This window comes from Myxocyprinus asiaticus, chromosome 36 (assembly GCF_019703515.2).
Source record: "Myxocyprinus asiaticus isolate MX2 ecotype Aquarium Trade chromosome 36, UBuf_Myxa_2, whole genome shotgun sequence".
NCBI classification, from domain to species: domain Eukaryota; kingdom Metazoa; phylum Chordata; class Actinopteri; order Cypriniformes; family Catostomidae; genus Myxocyprinus; species Myxocyprinus asiaticus.
In genome coordinates this window covers 13697380-13715875 of record NC_059379.1, presented here as the reverse complement: position 1 = coordinate 13715875, position 18496 = coordinate 13697380, and the positions used below count along the sequence as shown (strand labels likewise).

General features: G+C 36.1%; 1 protein-coding gene across 8 annotated transcripts in view; it reads right to left on the bottom strand.

Moving 5' to 3' along the window:
* The window catches only part of LOC127426901 (vesicle transport through interaction with t-SNAREs homolog 1A-like), a 200588-nt gene that overhangs the window by 153831 nt on the left and 28261 nt on the right, over positions 1-18496 (bottom strand). For all 8 annotated transcript variants that reach the window (XM_051674030.1, XM_051674031.1, XM_051674027.1 and 5 more), the window contains exon 5: positions 7103-7187. In XM_051674030.1, the coding sequence (XP_051529990.1) occupies positions 7103-7187 (85 nt within the window). The remainder of the gene's footprint in view (positions 1-7102; positions 7188-18496) is intronic.

The following is an 18496-nucleotide window of genomic DNA, read 5'->3' as shown; positions in this document are numbered from 1 at the left end:
TTCGATGAATCTAGATGGTGGCAAGTGTTGTTGGAGAGGTGTATTCAAAAGCTTACGTCTCATTCTGTCACTCAATAGTTTATCTAGAAAAATGGATCTGCTCCCCCATTTCCTCCAAAAGAAAAACCTCTCAAACTGCTTTTGGGGATTCAACAGACAATGATTCCACTTAACATGAGCAAATATCGCAATACCGATTCTAATATATCAACAAGTCGACACCTGCATTCTGTTTCTGCAATCCAGGACACAGATAGATGCAAAAGCACATACACACTGGCTACTCAAATTTGTTGGTTCAGCTCTTGCATTAAGAGCCTGTGTGCTGGGTTTGCCATTGTGAAAGTTTGGCCCTTTGTCTAGCTGGACCGAAAACAGTGAGTGCACCTCAGTCACGACAGTTCAAGCGTAAACACTTTTGTGTGTCTCCATATAATACTGTTGCCCATGGACCCCCAAATCCTTGGAACAGCTGAGTCCTTCGGTGTCAAAGATAATGGTGATTTATTGCAACGTGAGGCTTTTTTCAAGCACCCCCATCCCCAAATGCAACACCCCCCCACCCCCTCGTTTGCTCAAACCGATTAAAATTAAGCCGTAAACATGTGAGGACAGAATTAGCACATTTAGCGAGTCTCCTCTCCCACATCCCATTTTCGCTCTGGAGCGGCTGATCCCTGTAGCTGAACGCGGGTGCAATTTTAATGACGGGAACCGTTTTTGAAGTCCAGATGAAAAAAGCATCGCTCGCGTTTGTGGCGGAGCTAGATACGGCGAGGTTGGGTCCGACGTGATTGGGGGGGAACGACAGAGACTTAGACTCTAGGCTCTTCGATAGTATCGGTGTCATTTTCCTCTCCACGATAAGACGCCTCGCTGACAAGGCACGATTAGGAGAAAAAAAAATCATTATTACATCGCCTTTCATCCGCCGGGGGGGTTTCACGATAAACAGCTCACCCGTAGGTAGATTTACAGAGTGGAAAACCTTATATTACACTCACACACACACAGTCACTTATATTTCAGTGAAATAATGTTTTACGAGAGATTTACATTGCATATCCATATTTAAAAAGCTGTAAAACAAACATAAGTTCAAACTTCTAAAGAATTGTCCTAACTGGCTGCCCAAAAAAAACATACATTTCTATGAGAAAATGCCCTCATTACAACACAAAAACCCACCATTGTCTTTAGAAAATCCACTCTAGCTAAGATCCTCTTTTTGCATTTCTGCATAACTCTGGTGCTAAAATATTTAACTCTTGTGGCTCTGCTCCTTGAATCAAACAATTATCAAATAACGGCATATTCTTTTTGAAACACAATAAGGCATTCAAATTTCAGCAAACTACAAAAACCCAAGCTATTTGGTATGCTATACCTCGAGGAAATCCACTTCACCAAATTGTCCTCATTAAACAGAGAACAGTACCACTGTGTTGAAACTTAAAACACGACTATACTATGAAGGAAATCAACTGGTAGAGCCATGCTGATGTAAATAATGAAAGACAATGAAACAATTAATAACAGATGTATTACATTTACAACAAATGCAAATGGTTGGGAAAAAACACTGATATCTAATTTAGAATTTATTCAGCATTAACAGATAGATATTATGTATCCAGAGTATGTGAAAAATTGCAACACTATTCCACTAAATAATTTGCACTGAATTTTGTATCCTTCTAAATATCCCAAAATAGTACATATTTAAAAAGAGCAACAAATAATAAAAATCTGAAAATGGATTATTGGAAGTAAAGCTACCTCATAATTTATAAGAACACTAGGATTCTGAGAACTCAAAATACTATGAGCACAGCAAAAACTTGTGATGTAACGGTTTCTATTTAAAGGAATTTTTTGAATACTTTTTAAGTCATTATTATTATATTTATTTTTATCAAATAAAAAAAAAAAAGAATAATTATAATAATAATTTTGCTACTAGTTTTTAGTAAGAGATTACTCTAAATGTCATTTTCAAACTTTTCCATTACATTATTGAAAAAAAAGATAATTTATATTGGTTTATAGATATATATAGAATATTATTTGACAATAATTATTATAATTATATAATAATAATTATATATTATTAACATTATTAATATAAAAAAATCTAAATTAAGTTACATTTAATTTTGAAATGTATTATTACAATATTTGTTATTTTATTATTATTACAATTATATATTTTTGAAATTAGCATAAAACATTTCCAGATTAAGTGCTTGGAAAGACAAAGCCATGACAACACAAATGACCATTCAGAAGAAAAGTTACTAAGTTATCAGTTTCACATAATGGCAACAAAAAAAAACAAGTAAAAAGTGAAGAGGAGAGGGGAAAAAAGAAAGATGAGGGACGAAGGGAAGAAAATGAAATAACAACACGGAAGGGAAAGAAAAAGAGGAAGAGAGAGCAAAATGGAGTAACAGAGACAGCCACATGTCTGAGACACTCTGACACCCATGGACAGAAACAGCATGTCTTAAAGCCATGTTTGCATTCAAAAGCAGTGTTTTATTATGTTTACAAAACAGACTTATATATTTATTTTTTCGATAATTTATTTCTACCGCGGGCATGCTCGGCTTCCCCGTAAATGCCAGCGATGACAATGATGGTGCTCCCCCATTGCTTGCTCTTTTAATACTACTGCAGAAAAAAAATCAAACCGCTCTCAAACGAATTTATGTACTCTTTAATAAAGTCGTCACATCATCACAGGGTCCTTGCGTCGTCTGCCTTGGTGAAAACTGCAGGGCTGCTTAGCTTAGCCGCCATGGCTACTGCTTTGTTGATCGCTTCAATGATTTATCACAAAAAAAAGAGAAAGAGAAAAAAGGAAGGAGAGAGAGAAAGAAAAGAAGGGCCTCTCGATTGAGTCATTGGCACCTTTGATTGACAAGACCTAATCAGCTTATCTGGGTGCTAATAAAGATGATAGCCTGCAGAGACACTCTCTACCTGGCTCTGCGTGAACTTTGGGCCCTGGTGAGGGCCCCAGGGGCCAGGCCCTGACCCTCTCTGCTTATCTAAACAGCTGAAATCAATCCCTAATGAGCTAGTTTCATTTTGCCCCATCGATCCGAAGCTGCAGCGGCTGCTGTGTATTCAAAGGCCACCACTCTGCTCCTTACGGCCAGCGTTTCTCTTGACTTGTTTGTTTACATCGGCTTTTAACACAATCGGACGCTCCATTAAGATTAATTCTGATTAATCAATAGATTTCGAGGTTATGTGCACAACAATGTTCCATAAATTCTGTGACTATATAGTTCTTTACATTATTTTCTTTGGATAAAATGTGACAAAATATTCTAAAATTGTCTAGCATTCCTAAATACGACTGCAAACAACAGAATTATAACCCCAAGGCATTTAATTTACCAATTTACACCATACAAAACTTTCTTGGCTTTTATAAACAGCTGGGCATTTCTTTGATAAGGGTTTATTTAACGCTTGTGGGTTCTGGGACATCTCTGATTTAAATGCTTTTAAATTGGCTGCTTTGCTTCCTCCTACTGTACTCCAGGCTCTCGACAGGCCGGCATGCCTCTGGTTCAAGCAGCTTTAAAGTGGGTGCCCTCTACTAATGAAGACCTATACTTTATTTATGAGACAAACAGTTTGGTAAAAAAGCTCTACATGTCCAAAGAGCACTCTCAATATCTCTCAGAGAGACTTCAATGCTCCTGACATGCTGTTTGCTGGACTGAACACATTAAACACCAACTCACCCTCGAGAACACATACACACACACACACACACACACACACACACACATGTTGGTGCGACTATCCTTATGAGGACTCTCCATAGAGATAATGATTTTTATACTGTACGAACTATAGATTTTATCCTCTAACCCCACCCATAAACCTAACCCTCACAAAAAACTTTCTGCATTTTTACATTTTCAAAACAACAGTTTAGTATGTTTTGTAAGCGATCTGAATTATGGGGACACTAGAAATGTCCTAATAAACCACATTTATAGCATAATACCCTTGTAATTACCAGTTTGTAACCTAAAAAAATGTCCTCGTAAACCACACAAACACACACACACAAATATACAGTCTACTCACAACCACTGCATAGTTTTTACCATGGCACAGACTAACACACCAAAAGTGAAAATACGAAAAAACACAAATTATTATTTTTCCTTTCTCAAAAGTCTTAAATATCTGAAATTTGGTGGCTGTTCCTAGTTTTTACATTTCAGGAGGCCCTACAACATGGATGACCTTTACTATTTTGCTTTAAACTCACAGTATTTGTCATTACTATCAAATGTGTAAATGTCAAAATTCAATATAGGCTAATCTGAAGCAAAAAAAAAAAAAAGTATGAATAAATGGTTTTAAAGTTTGAATTTTGAAATATTTTCCTGTAATAATACTGCAGCAAAAATTTTGGAAAAACAAAAGCATGGCCCTAAACGGATAAATGAAATAATTAAATATTAAAGTATATGTTGTGTGTTATTAGCCCTCAGTTTTCAATATTTAATAAGACACTGGCATGAATATTAATGTAAGGTGTTACCATAATTGTATTGTAAATGTAAATACACTGATATTGCTGCTCTCACTATACTGTAACCTATTTATATATTTCAACATTATACATTTTTAATATATATATACAAAATGTATAATGTACAAATATATATATATATATATATATATATATATCAATTATTCCACTTATACCATGGTAAATACACCTTAATACATCGTTCAGGGTTTTATCTCCAGACATTTTCTGGTTTTCATCCCTAAACTGCTCTTGTGAGTAGCCTTCGTTGCTAGTTCGAAGACATCACTTCAGAACTAGCAACGGAGGATAGCGAGGTTTGTGCTGCTTTACTGGAGCACTTACTGAAGCAACAAGTTTGTGCATTTGTGCGAGTTTGTTTTTGAGGGATCAAAAGCTCAGAAACTGAGAGAGATCGCCTGTGGGATTACCTTTATTTGTTGCAGCTCTCGTCAGAAATAACATCGCTTCAAAATCGGCAAGATGTATGTTTAAGCACTTCTCAGCATCAGCGAGTGTCGCAATATTTCCGATGTAAACCTTTATTCTGGATAATAGAAACCGCTGTACTGATCAAGTCGCAGGGGTGCGGCTCTATTTGTTGATCCTGAAACGAGTCTCAATGTGTGTGTGTGTGTGTGTGTGTGTGTGTGTGTGTGTGTGAAGGTGAGATGAGAGCGAAAGAGAGAAAGAGAGAGCCCAAGGACGCTTTTCAATCGAAATTGAAATAAATTTAGGATATTACAGATATTGTTTGTCATTCTTATCCAATGTACTAAACCAATGTCTTTGTTTTATTTGGTTATATTGTTGTGGTAGCCTGTAGGGCTCTTTGAAATAATGGAAATAATTTGGCGAAGTGAAATATGCAGTTAAGACCTGGAACTACTTAATAGCAGTGCGTTTACTTGAAAAATAATTGCACACCTTAGAACGTCCGTCATCCAATCAGAATCAAGCATTCAACAGACCTGTGGTATATAAATATATATATATATATATACACACACACATACAGTATATATTTTATATATACAGTACATAATATCTATGTATCTTAAACATGGGGACCGAGGGTCACTGCCGCAACCAAACAAAAAGCATCTATCCCTGTAGCTTCTTAACAGCCACTAGAGCGGGATGTGTTTACACCGACTCTGTGCCGGCCGATGGCTGTGTATTTTGTGCATGGTTGCAGTGCCCAAATCCCAAAAGTACAGGGTTTGTCCTTCTTAGAGCCACTTCAGTTTAGGACTACCTGTTGCTTTGTTTTGAAGACGCAGGTGTGTGCAGTGAGAGCGTTGGGGTGGTCAGTGGGGTAAGGGGGTCAGGGATTAGAATCACAGGAGTTTGACGCACAGGCTGAGTTGCGCTTTAACGCGGTTAGACAAGGGCTGAGTAAACAGCCATTGTTCTGTATTTGTGGCTCCCACACAGAGAGCAGTGGAAGCAGTGCGGTATTGTGCCAGATGAGGGGTCTCAGAGGCAGAAGCTTTCCTTCAAGGGGAAAACTCTTCTCACAGGGGGTCTCATCCAGTCATTGGAGTGTATGGCTTTCTGCTTTGGTACCTATTAGCAATTCAATTGGGCAGACATAAGAAAAAATATAGGTCTGCATACCAGAAAACCAAAAGGGCCTTTTTTCTTAAACAGGGTGGAAAGAGAAAAAAACAACAACAACAAAAAAAAACAAGCACTGGCTTGAGAGAATCCAAAATAAATGAAACTACATTTTTAAGCAAAGGATGCAGATTGCATTTATGAATTTGTAAGTTCTTCTTGCAAGACATCAAACGCCAGTGGTCTGTGCAACCCTTTCTTGATTTGAATTATTAACTGTGTCGACGTCGCACACAAGCCACACTACCATTATAGTGTAAATTAACAAACTTTTCAAAACTACGGCGGAAGCTAAAGAAAGCCAGTAGCTTCTTGAAGAATGAGCTTTGATACGTCTCCAAGGAATACACTCTGCCTCAACAACATGGAGACAGTCAGGCTGAAAAAAAATAGATGCCTACTGATTTAATCTATTTCAGATCTAAATTAGCTTATTTTCTTGTATTTAAAGATGAAAACGAACCTTAAAACAAATGTGAATCAGGTGACATTGAGGGTGTTTTATTTAGAAATGGGTTTCTTAAAAGATCTCTGTCTTTATTTAGCTATAAAACTGCAGGACTGTAGTGGCAGGCTGTTGATGTTTATTCTAGTCAACATGCCATCATTTGGTACCCATTTTAAAAACTCTTTCTCTCTTACACACACACACACACACACACACACACACACACACACACACATACAGTATATGCCACACACACACAGGTAGGTGAATGGAAATAAGGTGGTGTGTTTTGCATGAGCCTAACAGTACTGCGGCTCCTGCTCTACACCTCTCTCTCCTTTGCTTCGCTTTGATGTGCTTCTGAAAATGTCACCAGTCGTCAAGCTGTTTTTTTCCCCTCTCTTTTTCTAGCGCACATACGAGTGAGACAATTTGCTGTCGCTCACCCCCCTACCCAGAATGCCTACCAGTTTCCACCGCTATCTGGTAGCCAGCTTCCAGCCTCCGAGATGACCTTTCCAGCCTCTCTGTGTTGTCCAACAGATGTGCTCTCTGAAAACAAACCACAGAAAGAGAGAAAACAATGAGAGTGATTGAGAAGACTGGGAAATAATTTACAGAGGCATTTTTCAAGTCAACACAATAACATATACTGTACACTATGCCAAAGCATACAGATTATTTTGTTGCAATTTAAATCATATATTGATTCAAGAACACCTAATTACATGTTTCGTTTTAAAACAAATTGGACTGATCCTCACGTAAATTCAAAAGCCAAAAAAAAAAAAAAAAGGACGGGTCTTAAGTCTAACACTTTTCCTTCCTTTTAATTGAGGCTTCGTTCTTTGAATGGCTTTGTTCTGAAGGTGTTGCCAGATCTCATTACCTCACATTTAGCACCAGGGCAAAGATTAGCATGGGAGGGATGGTTAATTGAGTTGTAATATATTTTCAAATGCTGCTTCAGATTACCCAATATCTGTTAGTCTGTGTTGTCAGGATGCCACCATAAAGCTCATTGTACTAAATTGTTTTTTTTAATTTTAAGATAAAAGTTTTGACTCTCTTAAGTTGTTTACACTAAAAGTTACACTCAGTAGTTTTATCTAATGTTTACTGGATGTTTAGGGGTCAGTAAATAATGCAAACAAGGCATGTAAACATTTCATTGAAAGGTTGGTACGTCTTGTGTTCAGAAATAGATGTGCAAACTCAGAAATCATAAATGTGAGATTAAAACAAACACCATGGTCAAGAGCTAGACATATTAATATTGCACATTGTGGGCATAATTTTGGTCCTACAAATGATGACAAATTAATTTCATAACTTCGGTTATACTGAAACTACTGGCAGCTGTGCAGTGGTTTAAACTCATTAACTTTTGATAACAAGGGGGAAAAAATACCCCATAATTTGGAGAGAATGGGAAATTAACCACAAATATACAATATGTTTTCGTTATTTTATTATAGATCAAAATATATTATAATGTGATATATAAAATACACTTTGCATAATGCATATTAGGATGTTTCTATAAATTTAATCACTTTTAAGTCCCAGGGGCTGACTTTTATTGAAACAAATAGATTTCGGGCCCTATTATAAAAGCGCTAGCTCTAAGCGCAGCGCAATGCCATAATTCATAAGCGCAAAGTCAGTGGGCATGCCCATGAAGTTTTGGTATTTTCGTGTAAGCATGCACGAAGTCTTTGTGCAAGTGGGTTTGGTGAAATTGCGCGTGCAATGTGCTGATGGGCTGGGTCAAGATCAGTTTTTGGAGGTTCTTCTCCGGTTATTGCAGCGTCTGCATCCTATTATATAATACATTCCCTCAAGCTTCAGATATATATAAAAAAAACAGCACATTCATAAGTTGGTAGTGTAAATGGACTATATGGAATTAATTAGAATAATAGAAATATAGACACGCTCCATTTATATGCTTAGATAATGTTATTCTCGTCAGGATTTGGATGTATGCTAAGTTAAATTATAAGAAATAAGCATTATTAATAATTTTCATCTACTGACACACAAATCATGGCTAGTATTAATAGTAATGGTATTGGCACACACTTCACTTCTACCGGTCGATTTTGAACAATTAAATTCAGTTATTGAAACATGAAAAAATTTTACCAAAAATATTTCTAAACAAACAAAACTAAAATATAATCAAAATAATGAAATGGTCCAAAAAATAATATACCAAATCCAAACATTTTATCCTCTCCAACTTCTTTGACCAGCACCTTTTGCAGTGACTTAAAAATCACTCTGTGACAACAGGAGGAAAAATACCAATACTAATTAGATCATAAATACAATTGTAAATATAAACATGATATTAATAATTGAAAAATATACCATGACCTCTAGCAAGTTTAACACAAATCTAATACATTTTTGTTTCATAAAATGATTGTCAACTGCTCGTAAAATGATTGTCAGGGATATAATTTGATGTTCCACTACATTTTCAGAGTTTGGACATGAACTTTATTACCACCTGCTGGTGGAATCTCCCAACAGCAAATGTATGAACTGAGTTCGGACTTTGCGCTGAAAACAGACCTGCTTTTGAAACATCTTGGTGCAATGACCTATTTCTCAGGAAAATAACAAATTGTGCTTTGCACCACAGCATTTACATACAATACATTCACAATAGTGCAAACACTGTGGTAGCAAAAAAAATTGCTCTTAAAATTAGCACTCTCACGAAAATTGGATAAGACGTAGTGCACAGTCGCTGCACATAGCGCTGCGCTTTGAGCACTCACGAAAATAGAGCCCTTTTTCTTTTAGTTAGGTGAAGGTCACATAAAAATTTAATTGGAAACTTTTTACCTGGCCTTCATCAAATGCCTTTTATGTATAGATTTTACTGTTTAAGCCTTGTCCCAGACCAAGACAAGAAAATCCATTATGAAAATACAAATGATTACAAATTTAAAACTATGATAATATTAGCAAGAGTGAAATAAACAAAAACCTTTTCAATATTTATTGTGTGAAAATAATTTCTATCACTATTAAAAAATGATGTCCATCACTGTGGCCTCATTTCCACCACACCAAACAACAAGTCAGTGTATTTGTTAACGAAGTCAACAAAAGTGTCCGAGAACCGCATGCTTAAGATGAAATATGGTAAGTGATGTTTTAAGAAAACAAAGAAAAATCAAGATAAATATCACGTGAGTAGAGTATTTTTAGAGGGTGTCATTTCCAATCAAACTGTAATTTTTCCAAATGACACAAAAAGTCTGGAAAAATTATTTAATTGTGTGTACTTATGATATATGAAATATTAGCAACAAAATTTGCCTTAGCAAGTGTTTAATTTAGAAACATAAAAATGTCATTTCCACCACATGAATATTCTATTAAACAGTACAGAATGTGAGATGTGGTGAAAACTATCATGATTTTTAGAAATAAACATGACAAAATGACATAAATCTTCTGTGAAGCATGTACATACACATACACTGACATTGTTAGTGGACAAATTTGTTTTTTGTTTTTAAACCTTGTGTGAAAAATGATTTAATTACACTTTTTCTAGAAGTCCACAGTTCTAAAAGAGCCCAAAGTTAAAGAAAAATCCATCAGTGCACATTTGTTGCGTCAAGCATTCTTATACTGAAAAAATGGCCAAAATGCATGCACTGCAATGGGAAAATATGAATCCACACATCCATTTTCAAATAAGTCACATCATTTTTGAATGTGAACACAAAGTTAGACCACTACCCAGTGCAAATACTTAATAGTAATATAGCCAGAAATGTAACTAACTATATTTCTAATGGACAGTTAACCTTTTTTCTTGTTTACATGCACAGAGAATAAAGGCAGTGAGAGATAGAGAGAGAGAGAGAGAGAGAGAGAGAGTTTCCAGTTCAAGTTAAGCTGTCAAAATATGTAGCAGCTAATCACTCCAAGGAAATGAAATGAAAAATAGACGACATTCCACTTTTTTTTTTTTGACAATCACAGAGAAGGGAAAGAGGGTGAAAAAAAGAAAAACTCTATCTGAACTTTTTTCTTCTCCTCCTCTAGGTTGACAGATGTCATTTAAAATAGCTGAAATACTTTTTAATAGTTTAAGGGAGGGGGTGTTAGTGGGAGATGGAGGAAGGGAAGGATAGAGAGAGAGAGAGAGAGAGAGAGAGAGAGAGAGAGAGAGAGAGATAGAGAACGGGGGTGGGAGAGCAAATGGGGAAAAGGGAGCCATCTCTTCCTAATGAGCCCCTCTGGATCAGCTGAGATGGAGGGGACGTATTGACATGCACCGCTTAAACTAATACACCTAGACCAGGGATGTGCCTGTGTGCCTGGAAGCACACAGCAGCCAGGGATACTGACAGAGTAGCTCGCTCCCCCGTCTTCAAAGAGCTCAAGTGATTAGTATGTTATCATTACCATTCGAAACGTGATTTTCCTATTCCCTCTTGGCAAAGGTGACATGTCTCGGGGAGACGGCCAGCAGACTCGCGCGCTGGAAAGCCACTTCAAAGCTTTTTCTTGAATTTCTCTCCCTTGCTCATTCTTACTCAGTCTATTTTTTGGAGGGGGTGGGGGGCTGTTGATGTCTATTGTGTGCAGGGAGGTATAGGGGTGACACACACAGAAGTAACTGTGAAGGTGGCCACATAGGTGCCATGACAACACAACGAAAGAGTCACCTATCAAAAAGAATAACTTTAATTCAAGGCACGGAGGAAACAACACCTTCGATTCGCTACTGTAGTTTTGTTTTCAATAAATGTCCTGTGTATGGATCCAAAGTATTCACAAGTACAGTTGGAAGATCACTATGAGTAAAAGAGCATATTAGACCCAAAGACACATTTTCATAATATATCAGAGAGATTAAATAAAACAAAAGGCCCAGGATGCATATTACTCATCCCAACAAACTGACCTGAATAAAAGAAAAGCTTCTGATTTATTCTGCATTAGAGCGGCAGGACCGTCAAAATTGTCTTGCTTTTTTGGTCTTAAGGAGTTCAACAGAAGCTTCTTTTAAAGAGGGCATGATTAACATTGGTGTGCCTACGACCACCTCTGTGTGCGCCCCTTCTCATTTGTGCCAATGCATGTATGCCTTTTTATCTGACACCTACATTTTCTACAAAGAAATTCTTAGATACTATAAATGAGAAATATTTTTCGTCTTCTTTTTTGTTTTTGTCTTTCTTTTCTAGCCGCACTACAGTTGTAAGTTATTAACGTGGAACCCAGGAACAATGCAAATGCGACTCAAAAGAATTGTCTTCTCTTCTCTCCCCCTTTTTCAATATCAAACACAAGCGCTTACAATCGCAATTTCCTAAAGTTTTGATGATTTCTTATTTCAAATGGGGTGGCGGGGGGAGTCAAAGTGAATAATGATGACAGCTATGATTCAGACTGACTATGTGATCTTCTCCACCATTTGTTTGGGACTTGTAAGAAAAGGAATTACAAGTGTCAAACAGCTGTGAATAAGGCTGCTGAATATTTAAACATGTTTTCCAGCTGAGGAAAAAGTACAGTTTTAAAAAGCAGGCTAAGTGTGTATAAGCTGTATGGGCTTTGATTAAAATTCAGTAAAATGGAAGGAAAGGCTATGTGAAGTGTTGAGAGAAGGAAAAATAAAATCTGATTTAACAGCAGTACATTCTTGTGTGGAAAGTGGGTGTCTCCTGACCCAAGGCTGAAAGAATACTATACTCCCATTTTGTTTGGCCATGTGGGGGGAAAAAAACAACAGAAAAAAAAAAAAAAAAAAAGTCAAGGTAGCAAAGTCCAGAGAACTGTGAGGGGCTGTAAATTATAAATGCAGGAGGATGGTATGGCCTCGTACGAATGGGATTATTCAGCAACAGGAAGTGAAGAAGTCTAAACAAAATACTGATGTTCACAGGCGCACGCACACACACAGACTGTCTTTGTGTGACTACCCAAACACAGATATGGGAGTCAACACAGTCTACAGAGATACTCCAAACCAGAAGCATTGCTGAATTTCTTCTCATATCTGAGCGAAGAGAATAGTCTAGCATGACACAGCCTGAGTCTATATTGTTGAATTCAAGAAATATTCTGGGTTCAATACAAGTTAAGCTCAATCGACAGCATTTGTTGCATAATATTGATTACCACACAAATTAATTTTGAATTGCCCCTCCTTTTCTTTAAATAAAGCAAAAATCTGGGTTACAGTGAGGCACTTACAATGGAAGAGAATGGAGCAAATGTTTTAACATTATAATCCTCACTATTTCAAAAGTATCACCACAAGATGTAAACAATATGTGTGTAAACATGACTTTAGTGTGATAAAATTATTTATTAACCTTTTCTGTGTAAAGTTACAGACGGTTTCGCAACTTCATTGCCATGACGATGAAGTCAACAAACCCTAAAACTACTGTAAAAATTACGATTTAAACAACTTTACAGCTCAAATAATACATGAGTTTTAACAGAAGAAATAATGTAAGTGCTTTTATAAAATTATAAGCTTCAAATTTCTGCCTTTAAACCCTCCAAAAATTGGCCCCATTCACTTCCATTGTAAGTGCCTTGCTGTAACCCAGGTTTTTTTGCTTTTTTTAAAGAAAAGAAGGGATGAGTCAAAACTAATTTTTGTGGTAATCAACATAATGCCACAAATGCTGTCAACTGAGCTTAACTTGTGTTAAACCCGAAATATTCCTTTAAATTATTTTGGTAGTTTAAGGGAATAATCTGTGTCAAAACAAGTTTGGCTCAATGAATGGCATTTGTGGCATATTGCTGATTTTCACAAAAGCATTATTTCATCTTGTCCCTTGTAAAAAACAAAACAAAAACAAAACAAAAAAAAGTTACAGTAAGGCACTTACAATTGATAGTGAATAGAGCTAGTCCATAAACAGTAAAATACATATGATTACAAAAGCATAGCCACAAGAAGTATACAATTATACAAGTTAACATGATTTTAGTGTGATAAAATTACTTGTTAATTGTATCTGTGCAATGTTATTAAAAATATTACAACTTCCAAACCCTACATCCTGGGAATTGGATATAACTTTAGATAGAAAAGGCAAGTAACCTATTCTATCACACTAAAATTATTATCATGTCTTGTGTGTATTTCAGCATTTATGGACTTTTCCCATTCACTTCTATTGTATTAGCTCACTGTAACCACAATTTTTCTTTCTTTCTTTCTTTCTTTTTTTATAAATGAGGCATGAGGCTAAATTATTTTTGTGGTAATCAACATTATGACACAAATGCTGTTGATTGAGCTTAAGTTGTACGGAACCCGGAATATTCCTTTAAAGCCAGGGAAAACACAGAGTAAAGAGAATTGTCATTAAAAGATCAAGATCATTAAATTGAAATTTGTGTTGATTTCCTTTTTTACATAACCAGTTGACACATACTTACAGCTGAAATGAATTAATGAAATGACACAAGTGTTGTTTCACTTTTCACGCATCTGATGACAGTAGGAAAGATAAGGTTTTTCATTTTTGTATCCATAAATCTTTAATGCATCTTTATAATTTCCTCAAAAGGCAGAGGGGATCAGAAAATTTGCATTCTAAACAGTGTTATCTTCAAAGATAAGCAATCACTTACTAAACATCTTTACAAAGGCAGACAGAACCATGATGCAGTGCTACCCTGGCCTCCACAGAGTGAGGAGGCTTCCTTTCTAAATGAAGATCTTTAGATATTGTAGTCTGTGTGTGGATGCATGTGTCTATGAATAGGGGAATCCCAAGTCCAAACAGCAAAACACACACACACACACACACACACACACCCATACTTACACTTACAACCCTAGACAAGAGATGAAGTTACCAGCGAGCAAACGCACACACAAACACATGCAGACTGAGACGACGGCCTTTTTGACGTAATCCACATGCTCACTTCCATGTTGGATGAATGCAACAAACACAAACACACATTACAAATCGTCACTTTATCTCGGACTAAAAGGCAGGCTATTGTGTTCTCATTCGCTGACTGGGGGATGCAGGCTGTTTCCTAACACGACACAAAGAGAACTCGTTACGGGTTGACTGAAATTCCACAATTTTGTTATATTTAGAGCCACATGTGCAAATAAATCACCAAAATTGGTGATAATAAATACAGAAAATAACTCATTTTCTTTGTGTTAAGCATTACAATGTTAAAGGGATAGTTCACCCAAAAATAAAAAATAATTTACTTATCCTTATATGACATTTTTTGTCACATGGAACACAAAATATGATGTTAGGTGTATGTTAGTTTCAGTCAACATTTAGTTTCATTACATCTTTTTTTTTTCTCCATACAATGAAAACAAATAGTGACCTTTTGTGTTACAAATGTTTTTGGAAAAATATTATACGGGGTTGGAACAACATTATTTTGGGGTGAGCTATCCTTGCAGACAGTTAACTTATGTGCAGGTGCTACAGGAGTTGAGGTGATTAAATGTATGCAGATGTGAGAACTATTGAGTTATCCTATATAGATGTTCATGAAAAATGTTAAAGTCTGTAATAACATGTAATAACTGTACATGTTAGTCTAAAATAAGCAACTATGTAAAGAAAATAAAAGCTTATCTAGACATCCCTTCTCATTTTGTTATAACATCATGTCACATTGCATTTTCATATTTGGTGACTGTTTTGGCAAGCTAATTAAATCTTTTAAGGTTTGGTGTGAAACAGCTTTGATTTCATTCCTCAGAGCAGCATGTAGTAACGAGCCTCATTTTGAGCTCCATCAAAAGAGACTTTAAAATCAGATTAGCGACTTTTTATTCAGACGAAGCTGGAAAATGAATGGCGGATCTGCGGGAAAGAGAGGACCAGAACGCGAAGGAAAAGCAGCACTTACCTCTTCACGTAACTTTATCAACTGCCACACATGAAGGCACAAAATAGAGGGAAGGAGAAAAAGAGAGGGAGGGAGAAAGAGAGTGAGAAGAGAGAAAGATAAAAAGCAGAGACATGGCAGGAAGCAGATCAGTCATGCGGCTGGGTACAGAATTAACCTTGATGATTTATCTGTTTGCATGTTTAGCAATTAGAAATCACAGACAAACACATTAAAAGAAGTTAAACACAAGACTCATGCCGACTTTTTTGAACAAACAAAGATGAAGTTCTCGCGTTGTCACATTAAACAAAGAGACTGGGAATGGATTTCTCAACTCACGACGTCTAAACTATCATCATCAAGGAAGAGGGGGAGAGAAACAGTCACATCATAGCACTTGATATGGCATAAGGGGGAAACAACACTAGCATTTCAGTCGGTAAAGTAGGATAATACAGATTGCGTACAGTAAGGATGGAAAGCTTTGAGGATTTGGGCTCCTTAACAACAACTCTGCAGGATTCCTACTTCTTGGCTGTGAAAGAGAAAGTGACACCTGGCAACACTCCCTTTTTATTATTACAGGATGTGCCCAGCACTTGTGACGCACTATTAATGATATATACCATAGCACAACAGTATAGACAGAGAGTCTACTATGCATAAGACCCATGAGGGATGAATGTGTATACATAAAGCCAGATGGGTGCATCTTATTATGGAAACAACCCACCATAGAATAAAAAAAAAGAAAAATTTTATGCATGGCTTATTCATTTTTGATGAAAGAGAATAACAAATTAAAACTAGTAAAACAGAGAATAAATGTCTTGCTGTGCACTTGGTGGCCCTTAAAAAAGGGTCTCAGAAAGAGGCTAAGAAAATGTAAACTTAATCAAGTACATTAAGCATTTAAAAGCAGCTCTTCACTACAGCCTCTTTAGGTAAGAGAAGCATTCTCGGTAAAAGGTGAGTTGCTTATCATGAGCACACAACATATTAGAGGAGGAGAAGGACAAGTTTCTTAAATTGTCAGTCATTGCAGGTGATTTTTTAATCTCCATTTCTTGCGAGAGATTAAAGGTTAGCAGATCTAAGGGGAAGCTCTCGGCCATTATTAAAGGGCTCTCATCTCTTTTTGTGTTCACTGGTCATTTTGAAATTCACTATTTTTAAATAATTTGCTATCGTACCAGAAAAGACGAACTTGGTTGTTAAACTGTGATGGTGGCCGCTGTCGGTGGGGACGGCACATTCTACGGTGCTAAATCTTTTTCTCCTCTATGCCATCAGTCCACAACAAAGCTATGACTGCAGCTCATGAATCATGTCAGTAACACTATAGATACCACGATTCTTATACAAGTATGTTGTGTATAAATTAAGGCAGGAAACTTTTACTTAAAAAAAAAATTATTAATATACTGTATAATTAATCAGATTTGCAAAAAATAAAATAATTTAATTAAAATTAATCTGATTTAAAATACTAAACAAAAGCAAAGCACAACCAGCTGTGCGAAGTATAAAATTGTTTGTGTCTCAATAGTATTAAAGAAATATTCCAGGTTCAATAAAGGTTAAGCACAATCAACAGCATTTGTGATATAATGTTGAATACCACAAAAATTTATTTTGACTCATCCCTCCTTTTCTTTAAAAGAGTAAAAATCAAGGTTACAGTGAGGCCAATGGGGGGCTAATTTTTGGAGGGTTTAAAAGGCAGAAATATGAAGCTTATAATTTTATAAAAGCACTTGCATTAATTTTTCTGTAAAAACTTATCTGAGCTGTAAATAGCTGTTTTTACAGTCGTTTCAGGGTTTAAGGGTTTATGGCATTATGTAGTCATGGTAACGAAGTAGTAAAATTGCATATAAATATACACAGAAAAGATAAGCGATTTTATCACACTAACATCATGTTAAAATGCATATTGTTCATGTCTTGAGGCTATACTTTTGAAATCGTGTATATTTTAACATTTACGGATTGGCCCCCATTCACTTCCGTTGTAAGTGCCTCACTGTTACCCAAATTTTCGCTTTTAAAAAAAAAAAAAAAAGGAAAAGAGGGACGAGTCTAAATACATTTTTGTGGCAATCAACATAATGTCATAAATGCTGTCAGTTGAGCTTAACTTGTATTGAATGTGGAATATTCCTAATATATTGTTATATTTAAAATTTCCCGCTTTGTTTTAGTAAAAAATTATATGATAAATAATTTAAAAAAAATTGTAAGGACACAACATTACGTTCTTCAGTTAATAAAACTGTGTTGAAAAATGTTACATGACAATAAAAAAAAATAAAAAATATGTTGCCTGTTAAGTCTCCAATAGTATGAAGAGTTTATTTAGTCGTGTATTATTTTGGAGGAATTTCTTTGCATTGCGTGCATTATTCAAAAGGCCAAAGTTTATGAATACACTATAGGAGTGGCTATTTAGGTTTGGTGTGAGCCCACCCGAGTTAAACAGCCCCACAGTGCTTCTCAATGAAGACCAAACAAACCTTGTTCTATCATATTTGTGCTGCTTGGATGATTGTGAGCCCTCACCGAGCATTTGCCGACAGAATCTGGAAGATTTAAAGCTTGACGTTGTTCTTTTGTGCCTCTCTGTTTTTCTCTTTAAGACAAAGCAGAAAACCCGTCTTTTGTTGCTTTACCTGAATTCGCTAGTGTTTCTAGGGTAACAGCGGGGGGAAAAAAGCTGTACACAAGAAATTTCATGAAATTGTATAATTACGTTTTGATGAGTTCGTTCCTTCGGGTATTTTTTTTTTTTTTTTGCATGCGAGTTGTTATTCAAACTGCACTGCTGCAATTGTTCTGTTATGATAATCAGTGGATTTTCAACAAAGATTTTTTTCCAATGCGCAACTCGATACAAGTGGTAATCTGCTTCCTTTGTAGCCTGTAAAATCTGGTCCATGCCGGCTCAAACCTGCCCAATCTCTTGTGACCAT